The 16,959-nt window shown below is 40.5% G+C and overlaps 1 protein-coding gene across 4 annotated transcripts in view; it reads left to right on the top strand.

Moving 5' to 3' along the window:
- The window catches only part of man2a2 (mannosidase, alpha, class 2A, member 2), a 33,426-nt gene extending 16,918 nt beyond the window's left edge, over positions 1 to 16,508 (top strand). For 2 of the 4 annotated variants that reach the window (XM_065297656.2, XM_065297655.2), the window contains exons 11-24: positions 3,135 to 3,337; positions 3,892 to 4,074; positions 4,180 to 4,294; positions 4,376 to 4,443; positions 4,787 to 4,952; positions 6,382 to 6,618; positions 6,777 to 6,899; positions 6,977 to 7,091; positions 7,184 to 7,317; positions 10,278 to 10,419; positions 10,942 to 11,075; positions 13,899 to 14,093; positions 14,236 to 14,349; positions 14,424 to 16,508. In XM_065297656.2, coding sequence (XP_065153728.2) covers positions 3,135 to 3,337; positions 3,892 to 4,074; positions 4,180 to 4,294; positions 4,376 to 4,443; positions 4,787 to 4,952; positions 6,382 to 6,618; positions 6,777 to 6,899; positions 6,977 to 7,091; positions 7,184 to 7,317; positions 10,278 to 10,419; positions 10,942 to 11,075; positions 13,899 to 14,093; positions 14,236 to 14,349; positions 14,424 to 14,576 — 2,082 coding nt within the window. In that variant the 3' untranslated portion in view covers positions 14,577 to 16,508. Of the gene's footprint in view, positions 1 to 3,134; positions 3,338 to 3,891; positions 4,075 to 4,179; positions 4,295 to 4,375; positions 4,444 to 4,786; positions 4,953 to 6,381; positions 6,619 to 6,776; positions 6,900 to 6,976; positions 7,092 to 7,183; positions 7,318 to 10,277; positions 10,420 to 10,941; positions 11,076 to 13,385; positions 13,464 to 13,898; positions 14,094 to 14,235; positions 14,350 to 14,423 lie in introns of all 4 variants that reach the window. The other 2 variants (XM_065297659.2, XM_065297658.2) reach the window with 2 other exon arrangements.
- Positions 16,509 to 16,959: the final 451 nt, after the last annotated feature.

Here is a 16,959-nt window from a genome sequence, read left to right as displayed (position 1 = left end):
GATTGAACATAATAAAAAGTAACCTCGCCAAATTGGCTAGGGATTTGACAAAGTTTACCCACTATAGCTGATTTTTACCCGCATTTGGTGGGTATTCAATTCAAACTCTGGTTATGAAGTATAGTTAGAAGTATAGTCACATTTTTATGCATATGCGAGGGTAGGCTTACAAGCAGCGCCGGGTTTTTGTAAACGCACATAATTCGTATGTGTATGTTGTGCATGCGCCTGCAGGAGATTGTAGTACGTAGCCCAGGAGATGCATTGTATTTTGTCGCAATGCACATGCATCGAACGTCTGTACACATGTAAATAAACTATGCTTTGTGAGGTATACGTAAAAGTGGCTTGATAGAAAAACAAAACAGTGGCGTGCCAGACGTTACAATACTACTTCAACATGCAGCATTGAGTACGTCGATCAGCATATTACATTACTGCTTTGAATCGCTCTTATTTGATGATGTCATCTGCCATTTGGTCTGCACAGCGCTGCAGGAAGTCAAACACATCTATGATTTCTACCACAGTAAGTGGAACCCGATGATATGCCCATGTGATGTCATTAAGAAGTGAGCCTATGAACAGAGCTAATTCTCTGCATTCAAACATTTGGGTTAAAGGGATAGTTCACCCAAAAATTTAAATTCTGTCAGCATTTACTCACCCTCATGTTGTTATAAACCTTTGTGAGTTTCTTTATTCTGTTGAACACAAAAAATGATATTTTGATAAATGTTGGCAAGCATACAGTTAATGGTACCCATTAAATTCCATAGTTCCATAATCGTCTCATCGCGATTGTTTGACCTCATCGTGATAATTTCAGATCACAGCTATGATTGCACATCTCTCTAAAAAACACAAGGGGGAGCTGCAGCGCCTGTATAAACGAGACACTTTTTACTGACAGTGTAACGTGATACATTGCAAAGGAATTGCAACCATTCAATACAGTGAAAAAAACTTTAATAAGCAGTATGAACTAAAATGTAAAACATCTACGTTTCAAAAACAGCAATTACAAATTTAGGGAAGTGAAGGATGCTTTTTTGATCTTTTGTAGCCACTACAGACATGTGGTCCAGTATTAATATGACCTTATTAGGATACTACTAAGGCTTGTTCTGTTGTAGTCAGTTTATTTTGATTACATTTTAATGTAATATTAATTACATAATTATTTTTAAATATTTGTTATGTGTATTAATATTTAGTGCCAGGAAACCTTGCAAACAAATTAATAAAAATAATCACAACAAATTAATCGCCATAACCGTCATGATTTATTCGACAATTAAGAACCATCAGCCAAATTTTATAACCGTGACAGAACTAACAGTAGGAAATAAAAACGATGGAAGCTAATGGGTACCAGTAGCAGTGTGCTTACCATAATTTATCAAAATATCTTCATTTGTGTTAATAACAAAATAAAGAAGCACATACAGGTTTCAAACAACATGAGGGTGAGTAAATGACAGAATTTTAATTTTTGGGTGAACTATCCATTTAATGTAAGTACACATGATGAACAAAGATACATGGGTGGACTGGCCATCTGCCATACCGGGCATTTTCCCGGTGGGCTGCGGGGCTATTTAGGCCGAAAGTCCAGAGTCCGACACTTTTTTTTTATCTGTATATTATTGTTTCTGACCGGCTTATAAATCCAGACAGTTGATCAGTGCCCGATTGACATTGGGATGGCCCAATCACATTGTAAAGCACCAACCCCTTTCCCTTACGTCCTGCCGGCGTAAAGAATAATAATAATAAAAAATAGTGCAAGAGTAACCACCGGTTACCCTTGACACACACTCTGCGGCCCATAGGCTATTATCCAAATGTTGACGAATCAAAATGAAAGACTGCAGGAGTTTCTGTTCACAGAAACCGTCATAAACGACTCCCAGCCAATCGAATAACACCGCCTAGCAGGATTTTTAACCAATCAAATAAAAGAAATCGATTTTCTATTAAGACGAATGTGAGTTCCAGCCAATAACATTACAGAGCTAAGCAGAATTCCAACCAATTAAATGACAGAAGGCAGGAGTCTAGCGTTTGTACAGTGCTTAACACATGAATGCATATTGTTTCAATAGCTGCATTAAAAAAAAAATGCATCCTTATATTAAAAAAATACAGACAGTTAGCAAACTACTGAACTTTAGGTCAATTTTGCAGTTTTAATTTAAAAGTGACATTTAGATTATTTGCCATGTAACACTTGCTGCAGTGACTGTCCGTCAAGCAAATAGAAATCATAAATGTTTATAGCATACAGTATAAGATAAAGAATGAATGTGTGTAAATTGTGGATTAAATTATAATGTAAGAATTCACGAGAAGGCAGAACTGTTATCACAAGTAATGAAATTACATTTAGGGCTTAGTTTGTGTTAATACGATTTTAAAAATCTTTTAAAAAAAGTTTTTTAGTTTAACGTTTCATTTGTTCCCTTTTGTTTAAACAAAATTAGCTTTGATTTTGGACAGTATATCCAAAAACTGTGTTTCCTTCTCATGTTAACAATGTCCGTCCACACCTTTGGTTACACTTTTGGCTGTTCTGGTAGCTTTCAGTAAATTAATTTGTTCTCAATAATGATTTATAAAACTTATTAAAGCAATAAACCCCAAGAAGTGCATTTTATAACAGCTAAGGGGCGTTGTTAGGCACAATGGTTGGCACAATGTTTTATGTCATGGTTGGTATACACATTCAAGAGACCAAAAGGACCGAAAATGTGTGCATTATCGAGTGAGGGGCCGGTCTGGTTCAAAATGGCAGTGACGTTTTTTTTTTGTCCCAGTCCGCCCATGAAAAAATATAACACTGTGCTGGTATTTTTTAAATATTTTCATGCACAAACCTTACATGTTGTCCCTTTAAGAAAACAAAACATCATTTTATCCACACTATGACTGTAATGACCTACTGGTTTAAATAACTATAATCAGTGCTGAGCTATTGGAGCAAAATCAAGATCTTTTCTCTTAACCAATCACAGTGTGTTTAACTCCGCATTGTGCAAGAATGAATAACATCTACAAAGATTGCAACTTTAAAAAGAGTGATTTGATTTTGAATTAAAATTGTGCTAAAAGACATGTTTTTGTGCCCTTAGGCTCAGTTTGCAACATTGACGGACTACTTTAGCGCTCTATACAAGGCTAAGGGAGTTGCCCAGGGGATGAGACCGCCGGATTATCCTGTGCTCAGCGGAGACTTCTTCGCCTATGCGGACAGAGAGGATCATTACTGGAGTGGATACTTCACCTCACGGCCCTTTTACAAAAACCTGGACCGCGTGTTAGAGTCTCATCTACGGTTAGTTCCTGATTAGTGCACCTTTGTGATAATAAGTTTTATGTTACCGATTATGTTTAGGTAGTACTGTTTATTTTTAATTGTCTTGCATGATTAAATTTGCACTTACAGGCTGGCACTGAACTCTCTTAATTCAATTCTGCGTTTTGGCAACTTTGGGCAAGTGTCTGGCTTTATTAGCCAAGATTAAATTATGGTTTAAACGGAGGCCGATTCTCTGTGGCATTATCAAGGAGTAATGAAAACGATTGGTCTCTGTCACCATGTGGCGGACGAGCTTTTCTCATTAATCCAACCAATGTTTTCACCTGTGGCAGCGGCATGATGTAATTATCTGTTTATTATGTAGTGGTTTGACACTATAGTTTTTTAATCACACCTTAAATGGGTAGTAATACACATGGGAAATCTACATATGCGTGTTGCATTTCAAGTTTAAGATCCCTGGATTCTAGCTGCAACCTAGCTGTTTTATTATAAACACAAATTATTTTTCGAATCATTAGTGATACAATGATGCTTAGGTTTATTCTCGTTTCTTATGTTTCCTACAGAGGGGCGGAGATCCTTTACAGCCTGGCGGTCTCACACGCACGGCACGCGGGCCTAGAAGGACGTTACCCTACTTCGGATTACTCTCTGCTTACCGATGCCAGGCGAAACGTAGGGCTGTTTCAGCACCACGATGCCATCGCGGGCACCGCCAAAGAGATTGTTGTCATCGACTATGGAAACAGGTGTCTGGATAAAAGCTTGGGTCTTTATTTGTAAAATGGCATCAGTGTTGTTCAGATAAACGGCTTATGGTGGGTAAGTGTCTCATGTTTGGTTTTGTTGTGCAGGTTATTGCGTGCCCTGGTCGGTCTGAAGCGGGTGATCATTAATGCAGCCCACTTTCTAATAATGAAAAACAAAGATGTTTATCGCTTTTATCAGACAGAGCCTTTCCTGGAGACGGTGAGCAGCAGCACTGGTTTATTTTAACACGAGTGTCACTTTTTAAAAATGGCCGACCTCTGACCTTTTCTGTCTCTGTAGGATGATCGACGGGCCACACATGATTCTCTTCCTCAGCGCACGCTTATCGAATTAGAATCTTCTCCCAGGTCAGATCCTTCGTCTACATTTTTAAGGAAATAAGAGGAATATTTAAAAGTACATGCGTTTAAAATCGACTAGAATTATTGTAAACGATCCTTTAAAAAAAAAGAATGGCTTATATTCAGTGCTTCGATGGAAAAATGTCCCCTGTGGGAATTTCAGAAACAAAAAGACTGAATAATAATAATAATTTATTTTTTAAGTATTATTGTAATTTTTTACCAACATTTGTTAAGTGTGTGTGTGTTGTTTAAATTAAAGTGTCATTGTTTGTGAGAGCAATTTTTCTTTAAAGAGGTACCAAATCCTTTATCTTAATATTGGCTTGATCTTCATCATCTTCCTCAGGTATCTGGTACTGTTTAACCCGATTGAGCAGGAGCGCTTGTGTCTGGTTACGGTGCTTGTGAATTCACCTCGGGTAAGGGTGCTTACAGAAGACGGACAAACATTACCGGTGCAGCTCAGCGCGCAGTGGGTGACCGCAGTCGAGATGAACGGAGAGGTTTACCAGGTACGGTTGTGCAAAACTACATATAATTTCACAATCCATACTAATCTATATGTGCTTGTTAAAGAAAGAGTTTCTAAAAAATTGAAATTCTGTCATCATTAACTGTCCTTTATGTTGTTTAAAACTTGTATACATTTCTTTGTTCTGCTGAACACAAAGGAAGTTATTTGAAGCAGGAAACAGAAGCACCATTGACTTTCATAGTAGGAAAATACCATATCTTAATTTGTGTTCATCAAAACAAAGAAATGTTTTTTTTTGGGGGGGGGGGGGTAAACTATCCCTTTAAGGTTTCTTCACGTTAGGCACATTATTTCAAAGTGTATTTGAAACTTAACACAGAGCAAAACTCACACCACAAGATATGCAAAACACAGTACGAGTCATGAACTATTGGCAAGAGACAAAAACTATTAAAAAAAACTCATACCATGTTTCTTTGTTTTCATAACACATTGGCTGCGTCCAAATTTTCTAAAATGCTGCTTTCGGAGGCAGCATTCCAAGGCAGGAAGGCATTAAAGGCACGTCCGAATCCAATGTTTGCTTTATTTCCTGTCTCCCGGGTATAGAGCAGAATACAGTATTTGTTAACATCATTTATGTTTGTCTACAGTGTATAATAATTATATATACAGTACTGTGCAAAAGTATTAGGTCACCCCGCTTTGTTGTTTTACCATTTGTTAAGTTTTAAAGGTCATGTTCTTTCTGATCCCATTTTAAACCCTATTTAGTGTGTAATGTTGCTATAATAGCAAAAATAATACCTGTAAAATGAAAAGTTCAAAGTTCACTGGCAGGCGATATATTTTCTTTAACAGAATTCCCCTTTCAAAGCCTACAGCGAAGGGCCGGTTTGGACTACAGCGCTTTGCTTCCTGCTTTAATGACGTCAGTAGAACAGTTTTTTGACTAAACTCCGCCCACAGGAATACGTCAGTCGCCAGCCAAGCTAACGGCAAGCTAAGCTGCTATCGAATCACAACACACTAAACAAACTACACAATGAGATTTGTTTGTGATTTGTTGAGTGGATTTAAGGAGAACTGGCGTTTTATTGCGTTTTGTGAAAAGGGAGAAAAGTTGACAGAATAACACGGCGGATATCGGATTTTGCGTAAAATTAAGAATTTACTTTTTAAGACTAACCAGATACAATACTGATTTTGACATAACTTTTTTGTTTAATGCCGTTTATCGTGTTTTAGAACCAAACTCTTCAAATATGGGATTAGTTATTACAAAGGTCCTCTCAGTGTATATTTCAAACTGAATTCCATTACGCTGCCTATGAAGACTGTCCAAATGCGTTTCCCGGAGCTGCCTTTATGACGCCGAAGTCATTGCACCAGCCGCCTTTGGACGCAGCCCTCGTATGCTCAGACTAAATGAATTTATTGCATGGATTTGTTTTGGTTCTGCTCAGGCTTCCTTCATGGCACGACTGCCCGCATTAGGATTGGCTGTTTTTCACCTGTATGACTCTGCCGACTCCCCCATGACCCTGCGCTCTGATACGCTACTAAGGATTCCGGGGCGGGGCCAAAGCATACGAAGTTCGGACCCTTTGCCCGTGCGATCCCAGATGTCGGATTCTCAACCTTTCTACATTCAGAGCCAGTCTCTTACTCTGGGCTTCTCTGGAACCACAGGCCTGCTTGAGGTGAGATCATTTAGTAAAACATCAAAAGTCTTTTTCTACATCAACACTCAATATTAAAGAAATGGTTCTTTACATTATGTAGTAAACAGTAAATGACTTAACATGCTATTGTGTCCCTCATTAAATCCATTTTGCGCACTCGTTCTTTTCTCCATCAGAGTATTCGGCGTAAAGATGACCCTCAGGAGGTCAGGGTACAGATTCAGTTCTTGACATACGGAACTCGACCCTCGAAAGACAAGAGCGGAGCTTATCTCTTCATACCGGATGGAAATGCCAAGGTATCTTCCCCCCGCGATGAAAAGCACTTTATCAGACGCGTTTGGTGAGTTAACGCTCCGTTCTGTTTTCTTCTCAGCCTTACTCTCAGAGAGAAGCTCCGGTCGTTCGGGTGTTAGAAGGGCCGCTGTTCGCCGAGGTCACGACTTACTTCCAGCACTTTCAACAGACGGTCCGCATTCATAATGTTCCAGGTAATCCCTCGATCCTTCAGCCATCCATCTGTCACTTGTGCGAGGATATCCTGCTTTATCACTTATTCGATTATGATGTATGGCTCTTGCAGGAGTGGATGGTCTGTCTCTGGACATTACCACCATGGTGGACATCAGAGACCAGAATAACAAGGAGCTGGCCATGCGCCTGGTTACCGACATTCAAAGTGGAGACACTTTCTACACAGACCTCAATGGGTTTCAGGTAAAGCTCACCCGGCTCTCCGACAAACGTTGGATTTTTTGCGTAAGAGGATAAATTCATTTTATGGATGAAGCCAGGTCTGTCAGGCTCTTGGTGCACTTGAAGCTTGAATTGTCTAACATCCTGATTATTCAGCAATTATTGGGAGTAGGGGCGGGCGATAAATCGACTGTGATTCTCATGCGTATCTCATCAGTAAAGCCGGTTTCGTGATTAGTAGTAAATCGCCATCACCTCCTTTCAAAAGGAGAGGCATTTGCTATTAGGGGTGTCACGATTTTCCAAATCCTCGATTCGATTACATTTTCCATTCTAAGGACACGATTCGATTCAATTATAGTTTTTTACTTCTTTTTTTTTTAAAGCCAAAAATGATATGCCATTATTTATTATTATAGTTAGTTTCACATTAACATGCACATTGCACAACTCGCATGGGGGTTTGTGGGCTTCACTTTGCGCGAGAGAGCTTGTAGAGAGAGGATTCCTTCTTGCACGCACATGAACTTAATGCGTGCGTCTTGGACTCCTAGCATCTAAAAATAAATCCAGAATCATAAGCAGCTGCACATCTCTCCGAAGTCTAAACATAAACTAAAGTAGTAATCCTTACGTATTTGTTCAGTTTTATGCGTTTCATGCGAACTGAGGCAAACTATGCCTTTTGTTTAAAATATAACCTGATGCATCTTGGCGCCTCTCTCACTCTCGCGCACGTGCAGAGAGCTGCGCTCTGTCCGAATTCAGATCACTAGGAAGTAATCCTGTTTATGATATCCATTTCAAGGGGTTGTAGCAATACATCCCTCGTGTTTAAAATATAAATCTCGTTCCGCTGGAGCGATGTTTTGAAAGGCACCTCTGAGTTTTTTCCCTTGCTCGGCAAGCCGTCCTGACGTGACATGGGGGCGTGGCAGCATCAACGATCCAATTTTTTAATTCAAAGTTGTGACTTAATTTCGGTCGATTTCGATTTAAAATCGAAATCGTGACACCCTTATTTGCTACACAGAGCAGTATTTCACAGAGAAGCTTGGAAATAGTTTTTTTGCTAAAGCCGTTTATGGGCTTCCCATAACGTTTTATGCGTTTAAATGACCTCACACGTTATCAGTTTATTAAAGGACAAGTTCGGTATTTTAGACTTAAAGCCCTGTTTTCAGATTGTTTATGGTGAAATAGAACGGTTTTGACTGAAATTTCGACATTTGCGGCTGCCCTGAGAATTTTCGCGTGATTGTGTTTCACCTCACACCTTTACAATGGGTTTAATGGTGCACTGGAACAATCCTTCCTAAAATGCATTAAACTTTCGTTTACAAAGACGTGAAACTCACCGAGTGGTCAGGGGTGTTCACTGATATACTCACACAAATAAATCGCTGCAAAATACGCATTCCAACAGGTTTTATCGTAGTTTTTACCAACTCCATTGACTTGTATTAGATGTGCTGTGAGGTACGGTATTACTCCGCGCCGGGAACTTTGTTTCTATTCTTGCAATTGGCAATGGCGGATTAGCGCCACCACCTGGGCTGGAGTGTCTATTATTTAAGCTCTAAGCGGAAGAATGTACGGGTGTGAGGCGTTTGGAAAAATAGGTCCACAAGTTAACAATGAATGCTAAAACAGCTGTTGGAAAGCATCTTTTGCAGCCATTTTTGTGTGAGCATATCAGTGAACACCCTTGACCACTCGGTGAGTTTCACATCTTTGTAAACGAAAGTTTAATGCATTTTAGAAAAGATTGTTCCAGTGCACCATTAAACCCATTGTAGAGGTGTGAGATGAAACACAAACACGCGAAAATTCTTTTTATTTCACCATAAACAATCTGAAAACAGGGCTTTAAGCCAAAAATACCAAACTTGTCCTTTAAGCATAGGATGCATAATGCTGCATGCACACCAAACGCGAAGCAACGCTTTACCCGTTAGATGCGTTTAAGGCAAATAGTGCGTTTTCGTGGCAATCACGCCACCCAATTTGCGTCATTCACGTCGCCCAGTGCGAGTTCAATTCTATTTGTGTCTTTGCATTGACTTAATATGTTATCTGCTCGTGCAAATCATTGAATTCGCGTTTGGTATGTGTACACCCCTTAATGCTGAGTTAACACCAACCGCGTTTCAGGCGTCAAAATCGCATCTACCGCGCGTGGTTTGCCGCTTGAAAAATTTGGATGCATTCGCGCGTGTACAGCGAGTAGACGCGCGGAAAAAGCAAGCATTTGACGCGCGTCAGAGACAAACTCCGCTTCTTGTGGTAGGGGCAAGTGCTATGCAAGTGCTGTTTGCAAGATGACTGATGTTGATTGTGCATTTATCGAGAGAGTTACCAGTTTGTATTTGGTAACCTTACTATAGGGGGAAAATAAACGACGATGTTCGATAAACGTCACGTGACTCAAAAGTGAAATGTGTATTACAACTTACCAGGTTGCCCATTGTCCTCACTGACACTCTTACAAGCGAAGTCCTTTTTATTCCTGTCTCGTCTGTAGAAATAAGAACTTGTGTCGTATAGCTCCGGGTGACTGCTTATGGACAATATCAAGCGTTGGTTGAATGAGTGACTCCGGGCGGGGCTGCCGCAACAGCAGCAAGCAGGCTCCTGATTGGTTAACGCGGTGTGAAAATCCGGCAAAGTTCAAATCTTTCAACTCAGGCTTAAGCCGCAAATTCGCGTGAACCGCAAAATGCACAAAAAGCACCATTCGCGCGTACCGCACACAACGCTCAGTTCGCGCCTTTCGCGCGAGCGAGGCAGAAACACGTCTTCCGCGCCGAACGCATCTTCCGCGCCGCGGGACCTCCTGACGCGCGTCTTCACATTGACTTAACATTGAAATCACTCACGCTTCATGCCTCTACCGTGGTTGGTGTAAATGCAGCATAAAACATAGTGCATGTAAACACAATTATTGTAACCAACAAACATATTCTTCATAATTTTTCCAGATTCAACAGCGACGTTACTTCCAGAAGCTTCCGATACAGGGTAATTTCTACCCCATGCCCACTATGGCGTACATTCAGGACAGTCAGTACAGACTTACCCTCCATGCGGCACAGGCATTGGGGGTTACCAGTTTGGCCAGTGGTAAGTAGGACAATTACACAAGGTACAAGTGCAACTTCACAATTGCATACTTTTTTTTTAAACAGCAATTGTTACTTAGTGTAATAGCATTTACCCAACTCTACTTTCATACTCCAATCTTCACACAAATTTCATCTCATTAATATTAATTAGGTCACGTGACTCATCACTCTGGTGCAATGACTGCATGTGCCAAACCATTACCATTCAATAAAATTCGTAATTCAGCCACATGAAGTCTATACTACTAAGTCTGTTGAAAACCTATATCATTACAGTCGCTTTAATGTGGTATTGACTCGGTTCCAAAGTACCAATACATTTTAAACCCGTATCGTTGAGTACCCTTCAGAAGGTTTTATGGATCAGAGATGACGAGAGAGAAAACACAAATAGCGGGACACAAAGCTCTTCTTCCATATTGATTTGATGCAACAAATCCGATAATGAAGATGAAGTGAGTGTAACGCAAGTCTTATTTCTCTTTCATTCTCATTCTTTATTTATCTCCCTCTATCTTAGGTCAGCTGGAGGTGATTCTGGACCGGCGCTTGATGCAGGATGATAACAGGGGTCTGGGACAGGGTCTTAAGGACAACAAGCGAACTGCCAACCGCTTTCGGCTTCTGTTGGAGAGAAGGAGCAACGGCGCAAAGGTGAGTTCTGATTTTCAGAGCATTCCAAATGGGATATTTCAAAACAATAATGGCCCCCATATTGGAAGGTTGCATCCAATCGAAGTGCCCAAAATTGTCTACTTCAAAGGGGCCTTCAAAATTACAAATTACAATCATTTTCCAGCTCCACCTTTGATTCTTACTGTTTTGGAATCTATTCAGCCAATCTCCGGGTTTGGCGCAACCATTTTAAGCATAGCTTAGCATAATCCATTGAATCTGATAGACCATTAGCGTCACGCCTAAAAATAACCAAAGAGTTTCAATATTTTTTCTATTTAAAACTTGACTCTTCTGTAGTTAAGACCAACGAAAAATTTAAAGTTGCGATTTTCTAGGCAGATATGACTAGGAGCTATACTCTCATTCTGGCGTAATAATCAAGGACTTTGCTGCCGTAACATGGCTGCAGCAGGTGCAATAATATTACGCAGCAGCCGAAAATAGTCCCCTTGGTTACTTTCAATAGCAGGTGACTATTTTCGGACACTGCGTAATATCATTGCGCCTCCTGCAGTCATGTTACGGCAGCAAACTCCTTGATTATTACGCCAGAATGAGAGTATAGTTCCTAGTCATATCTGCCTAGAAAATCGCAACTTTTCATTTTTCGTCGGTCTTAGTACACAATGTAACTACAGAAGAGTCAAGTTTTAAATAGGTAAAATATCGAAACTCTTTGGTTATTTTTAGGCGCTATGCTAATAGTCTAATCAGATTCAATGGATTATGCTAAGCTATGCTAAAAGTGGTACCACCAGACCCAGAGATCAGCTGAATGGATTCCAAAACTGTAAGAATCAAATGTTGGAAAAGCTGGAAAATTAGCATATTTTCAAAAAAAAGTGGAATGCCATTTGAGGACGTGGCCACTTGAGTGACAGGTTGATTGCCGCTGCCGTCACTACTGCCGAGCTAGGGGGCAACCAAGCACCTCAGCTCCACACACCTTCAGCCTCTTTGCCCATTTTTGGTTATCCGCAAGAGATTCATAATGATGCACTGCCAAAATGGGAACGGTAGGCTCCACCCACTTTGGGCTTCAAAAATGCCTATGGGTAACATCACGGACACTACGGCCATGTTTTATACAGCCTATGGTGCAACTGATGGTCACTCCCCTGTGATTTTTTTTGCACAGGTACACTTTTATGAATACATTAGACCAATAAACTGAAAAAAGTTTATTGTATGCATGACAACAAATTAATAATTTCACCTGCAGTCATCCTGTAGCCAAAACTAAAATTAAAAACAAGTCTTATCCATTGACAATGGTGCCACCAAAGTGAGCACAAATCAAAACAAACTAACTAAACTACTACCCACTTATCCAATCGTATTTTTTTTGTCAACCGGCATACAAAGTGTGCACCCGAGGTACCTCCCTTACACCCCTCATCCCTTCTAAGTTCTTACGAGGGATGGTAAACCATTCGGGAGGCTTAGGGCGTAGGGATGAGCCCTTCTGAATGAAGCATAGGGCAGATAAGGATACTTTGTAAGAAGTGATAAGCTTGATTTACAAAAAGCTGATTTTGTGCACAATTATGAAGCGCTGTAAAATCAGCATATTTAAATAGGACAAGATCATCTGATTGACGTGTCCAACCACAGTTTTAGTTTTTATATCATGGTTGAAATGGACAATACAACAAGTACGCCGGTAAGCAAGTCTTATATGCACCAGTTATGCAACTGTGCATGTGAATATTTCACTTACTTTTAAGGACTTAATGCTAAAAAACGTTTGTCAAGTAGAGTTCATAGGTCTTTCTTAAAAATTACCCAGTAGGCCAATTTGTGATCTGTGCATTTGCACTCCTGCAAGCGCACAGTGGTCGATCAATCTGAATAAAGCTTTTGTCTTTGACCTCACAGTATGTGTTAAAATAAGATTCAAATAAAAAAGAAGTACATTAAGTCAATGATTTATAATCTCTCCATCACCTGTAGGGGGCACTGTGTTGTTTCTCATGAGAGCTGCTTTACCCGAAAGCTCCGGGGAGGGTGTAATCCTAAGACTAGTGTGTCTTAAAGCTGTCAAGTGTGTAATATTGCTTAATGGGTTTTGGAGTTTTAACACGCCTCTCCGCTAGCTAAGATTAATTTTGAATGATTTTAAATAAAATCTATATTAATCCCAGCTGTCGCCTGAAAGATTGTAAAAATACGGGTCTCTGTAAGTAATGAGTTATTGTGCTCTTTTTTTTTTTAAATAAATATTGAGCTTTGTTTTTTTGTTTGTCCACTGTACTTCTCTTCTGCTTTATCCTCACATGCATGCAGCCTCTCGGCTCTTATGCTAAAGTCACCAACGTCATAAACAAAATCATTGCTGGTATTTTAGGAGACCACAAAAAAGAGGTAACATGACTAATGCACTGGTGAAGTGTGTACTAGATTAGTAGGTTTGTAGCAATAGCAGTTTTAAGACCCCTTGTAGTTCACTTTATGTTACCATAGCAACAAGCCACGGGTTACCTGCTGAATTGAGATGTCAAAGGCCGTCAACCATCCGCTGTGTCCTTGTGTGCTGTTATGCCCCAACCTTTAAGAGTACGAGAGGAAAACATGTCGACCGGTAGTTGAGTCTATTTATACGTTCACCCAAAAATAAAAATGTCACTATTTACGCACCTTCATTTTGTATTAACTTGATGCTCGGCGTATATAAGTGAATGGAGCCACTAACATTTCGTAAAATATGCACATTTTATTTTTCGGGTGAACATTTACTTAAATCTCTTTTATGTAAATACGAGTTTATTAAACAAACCTTAATGTATCTTGATCTTCCAGATGGCAGACAGCAGACCGGTCAGTTTCCCATCGCTGCTCAGTCACATGACCTCCGCCATCCTAAACCACGATGTGCTGGCACTGCCCGTGTTGCCCAGGAAACACGGCGTACCCCCCATTCGCACCTTTGCCCCATTGGCCAGCACGGTGCCGTGTGACTTCCACTTGCTGAACCTCAGGAGCATCCAGAGCTCGGTAAGCCATGTGTCAAAATCGCCTGCTGTGTTTGGTTTAAAATGTGGCACTACTGTGTTTATACGGACGCGTGTTGTATCCTGATACTTGGTACTAGGAAATGCATTTCTGTTGCTGACATTTATTTGATATGGTTGCACAGCAGGACGCTCACTCTCCATCTCCCCACACGGCTCTCCTACTTCATCGCCTGGGGCTGGACTGTGGTCTGGAGGCTCAAAATCCCGGTTTTAACTGTACGACTACACAAGGACAGGTCAGAGAGGAAACTTATCTTAGCAGATTCTTCCTTTATAGTTGACTTTTTTAATCTCTTATCTCTTTCCCCAGCTCTCCATTTCTGGACTTTTTCGTGGGCTGGACGTGCATTTGCTGCAGCCCATGTCTTTGTCTCTGATGCACTCCCAGCCTCCGCTTTCCAACGACTCCTACGTCAATCTAGAGCCAATGGAAGTCTCTGCCTACAAGCTCAAGCTGTGCTAGGACAAAGTTGCACCCGAGCCAGGCTCTCCCTTTGGACCCTGTGTCAGCAAAAGCAGAGAGCCACAGCTGGACGAACGGAGGACTCTGTCGGAGATCGTTTATCCAGTCTGTCCAAAATTAAGAAAATATAACATGAAGGAACTACACACAAAGATGAGCATGTTCCAGCCGAACGTAGCCGAAATGAAATAATTGAGCGTGTTTTTATTGGACAGAGCAAAAACTCTCTTTTAAAATGGTCACCCCTGGAGTTTGTACTTTATGTAAATATGTCAAAGCTATACGATTGGATCTATACAAACCTGCGGGACTCGGTGCAATATGTGATGCGTCACTTGCCGTCTTTCATTGTGCGTTTTCTACTCAAGGCCTTGGAAGCTACGCTCGATTCACGTTTTGTTTTTTTGTTTTTTCACGTGAGCTTGCTTTACTTTAAATCTGATGTGGACTATACGTGGCGAACGCATGATGAATGTCACTCACGCCTGTAAAATCGTCTTTCTTTGTCAACCATGATGCTTGAGAAGACGCAGTGGTCGGGTCTTCAGCTCGCTCTCTCATTGGCCGGTTATTTCGCAGGTGATACATAAAGCTGACATGGGGATGTTTACCTGAACTTTATTATATAAAAATAATGCTGCCTTTTAATAAGCTAGCTATGAATTATCCTCCGACGCATTTTTATTTTTTGTAACGTGTTGCATTTGGCATAGTACTGGTTTATGAGTTGCCGAATGTTTGTTTTTACTGCTTGTGTTATCTTGTATGCAGGTCTGAGCCGTTTTTTTTAAAGCCGCCAGCCCGTAAATACCGTATTTGGATTGGACTTCAATGATACGCAGCATTTGTCTTATTTCAAAGCATAAGAGGCCCTAGATCAGTTTAAGAGCTCACTTAAACATCCATACATATACGAAGCCTCTTTATTTGCTTGAATACCTTCTGTATATTAGAGTAAATGAAACATGACTTGTATTCGACCAATTACTATGCTAAATTGTGATCTGCTGGCAAGTCGAAAACCACTTGGTGTTGCGTATCACAGGGGTTTTCAAACTGGGGGTCCCAAGAAAATGTTTTATTACAGTGGTCGATCTCACTCACTTCTTGGCAATATATATTCTTGTAACGCTGCTACGACACAAGATTTATTGTCAAAGCTGCTGCAGTACAAATAAATAGTTTATACATCCAGCATTACTCTTAACTGTAGCCAATTATATTCGTTATACATAAAAACATATATATTTTAGATAGGGGGTCCCTTCAAACGTTTCATTGTATTTGGGGGGGTCCTTGGTATTATAAAGTTTGAAAACCCCTGCTTCTGTCGGTCACCTCAGTAGCCTAAATCAGACAATTCTGAACGTGCGAATGCTATCCTCCTCGCAAACTGCTGCGTTGTGTCGTGTCTCATCTCATACTGTACATCTCACCTAAAAACCTGTGCGCTCGAAACAGTAGCTAGACTTTAATTTAAATTACGGAAAGATATTTTCACTCATATGCGTTTCAACACTACATGTGTTTATTTCTCCGCGGCGCGTCCACTTTGATCAGTCAGACCGCGAACTGGCTTTCCCAGCTAATCAGGTTCCACAGTAGCATCCTATCAGGAACGTCATTTCGTGCAGGACGAAGGCCGCTTGCACGGCGAGTATGAATAACAAGAGAGCAAAGCGTCTGTTCATTTGCTTGGTACACGCTTTGGCTCCGGGCGCAGGTATCTTTGATAATTCAGCCTGTTGTTATTCATTTTCATTCTCTCTCTCTGTGTGTCATTGCCATGCTTATGTTGTGCATACATTTTCCTTGATTTGTGTAGTCAGTGAGAAGGATTTTGTTTAAAAATCTTTTTTGGGTTTCCCAACAGGAACGTGTTAAAAGACATTACAGTGGCCGTTTAATAAAGATCAGACATTAACATGTGTACTTAATGGTTATGTGAAAACTGATTCAAGTTTTGAGGGAGATGGGTGCTATTCAGTTTTTACATGATTGTGTTTTAAAGACAGGGGGCAGTAGAGAGTCATCTACGTTGTGAAAGGCTGTTTATCAAACTGAAGGCTGCATCCTCTTATTTCAGAATATTAACAATTGATAAGTTTATTATTTTACTTAGTTAAACGTAAATTGTTGTAATATGATTATGAATTGCGACTGCATAGTTAACTGAAATAAACCAGGCTTTGTGACGTATGCAGCCTGCATATTCGACCTACGGAGGATGCAGCCTTGGATGCAAAAGTGTGGAATTGACTAAAGAAGAAATTTTATACATCAAACCACGTACGGTAATGACCAGAACATCACATACGGACTCTACCAGATACTTTGGTGTGTACCCCTGGACAGCTGACCTTACACCGAGCTGACAGGTCTG

Source organism: Paramisgurnus dabryanus, chromosome 23 (assembly GCF_030506205.2).
Source record: "Paramisgurnus dabryanus chromosome 23, PD_genome_1.1, whole genome shotgun sequence".
Lineage (NCBI taxonomy): Eukaryota > Metazoa > Chordata > Actinopteri > Cypriniformes > Cobitidae > Paramisgurnus > Paramisgurnus dabryanus.
The sequence above is the reverse complement of the archived record's forward strand: the minus strand, read 5'-3'. Positions and strand labels throughout refer to the sequence as shown.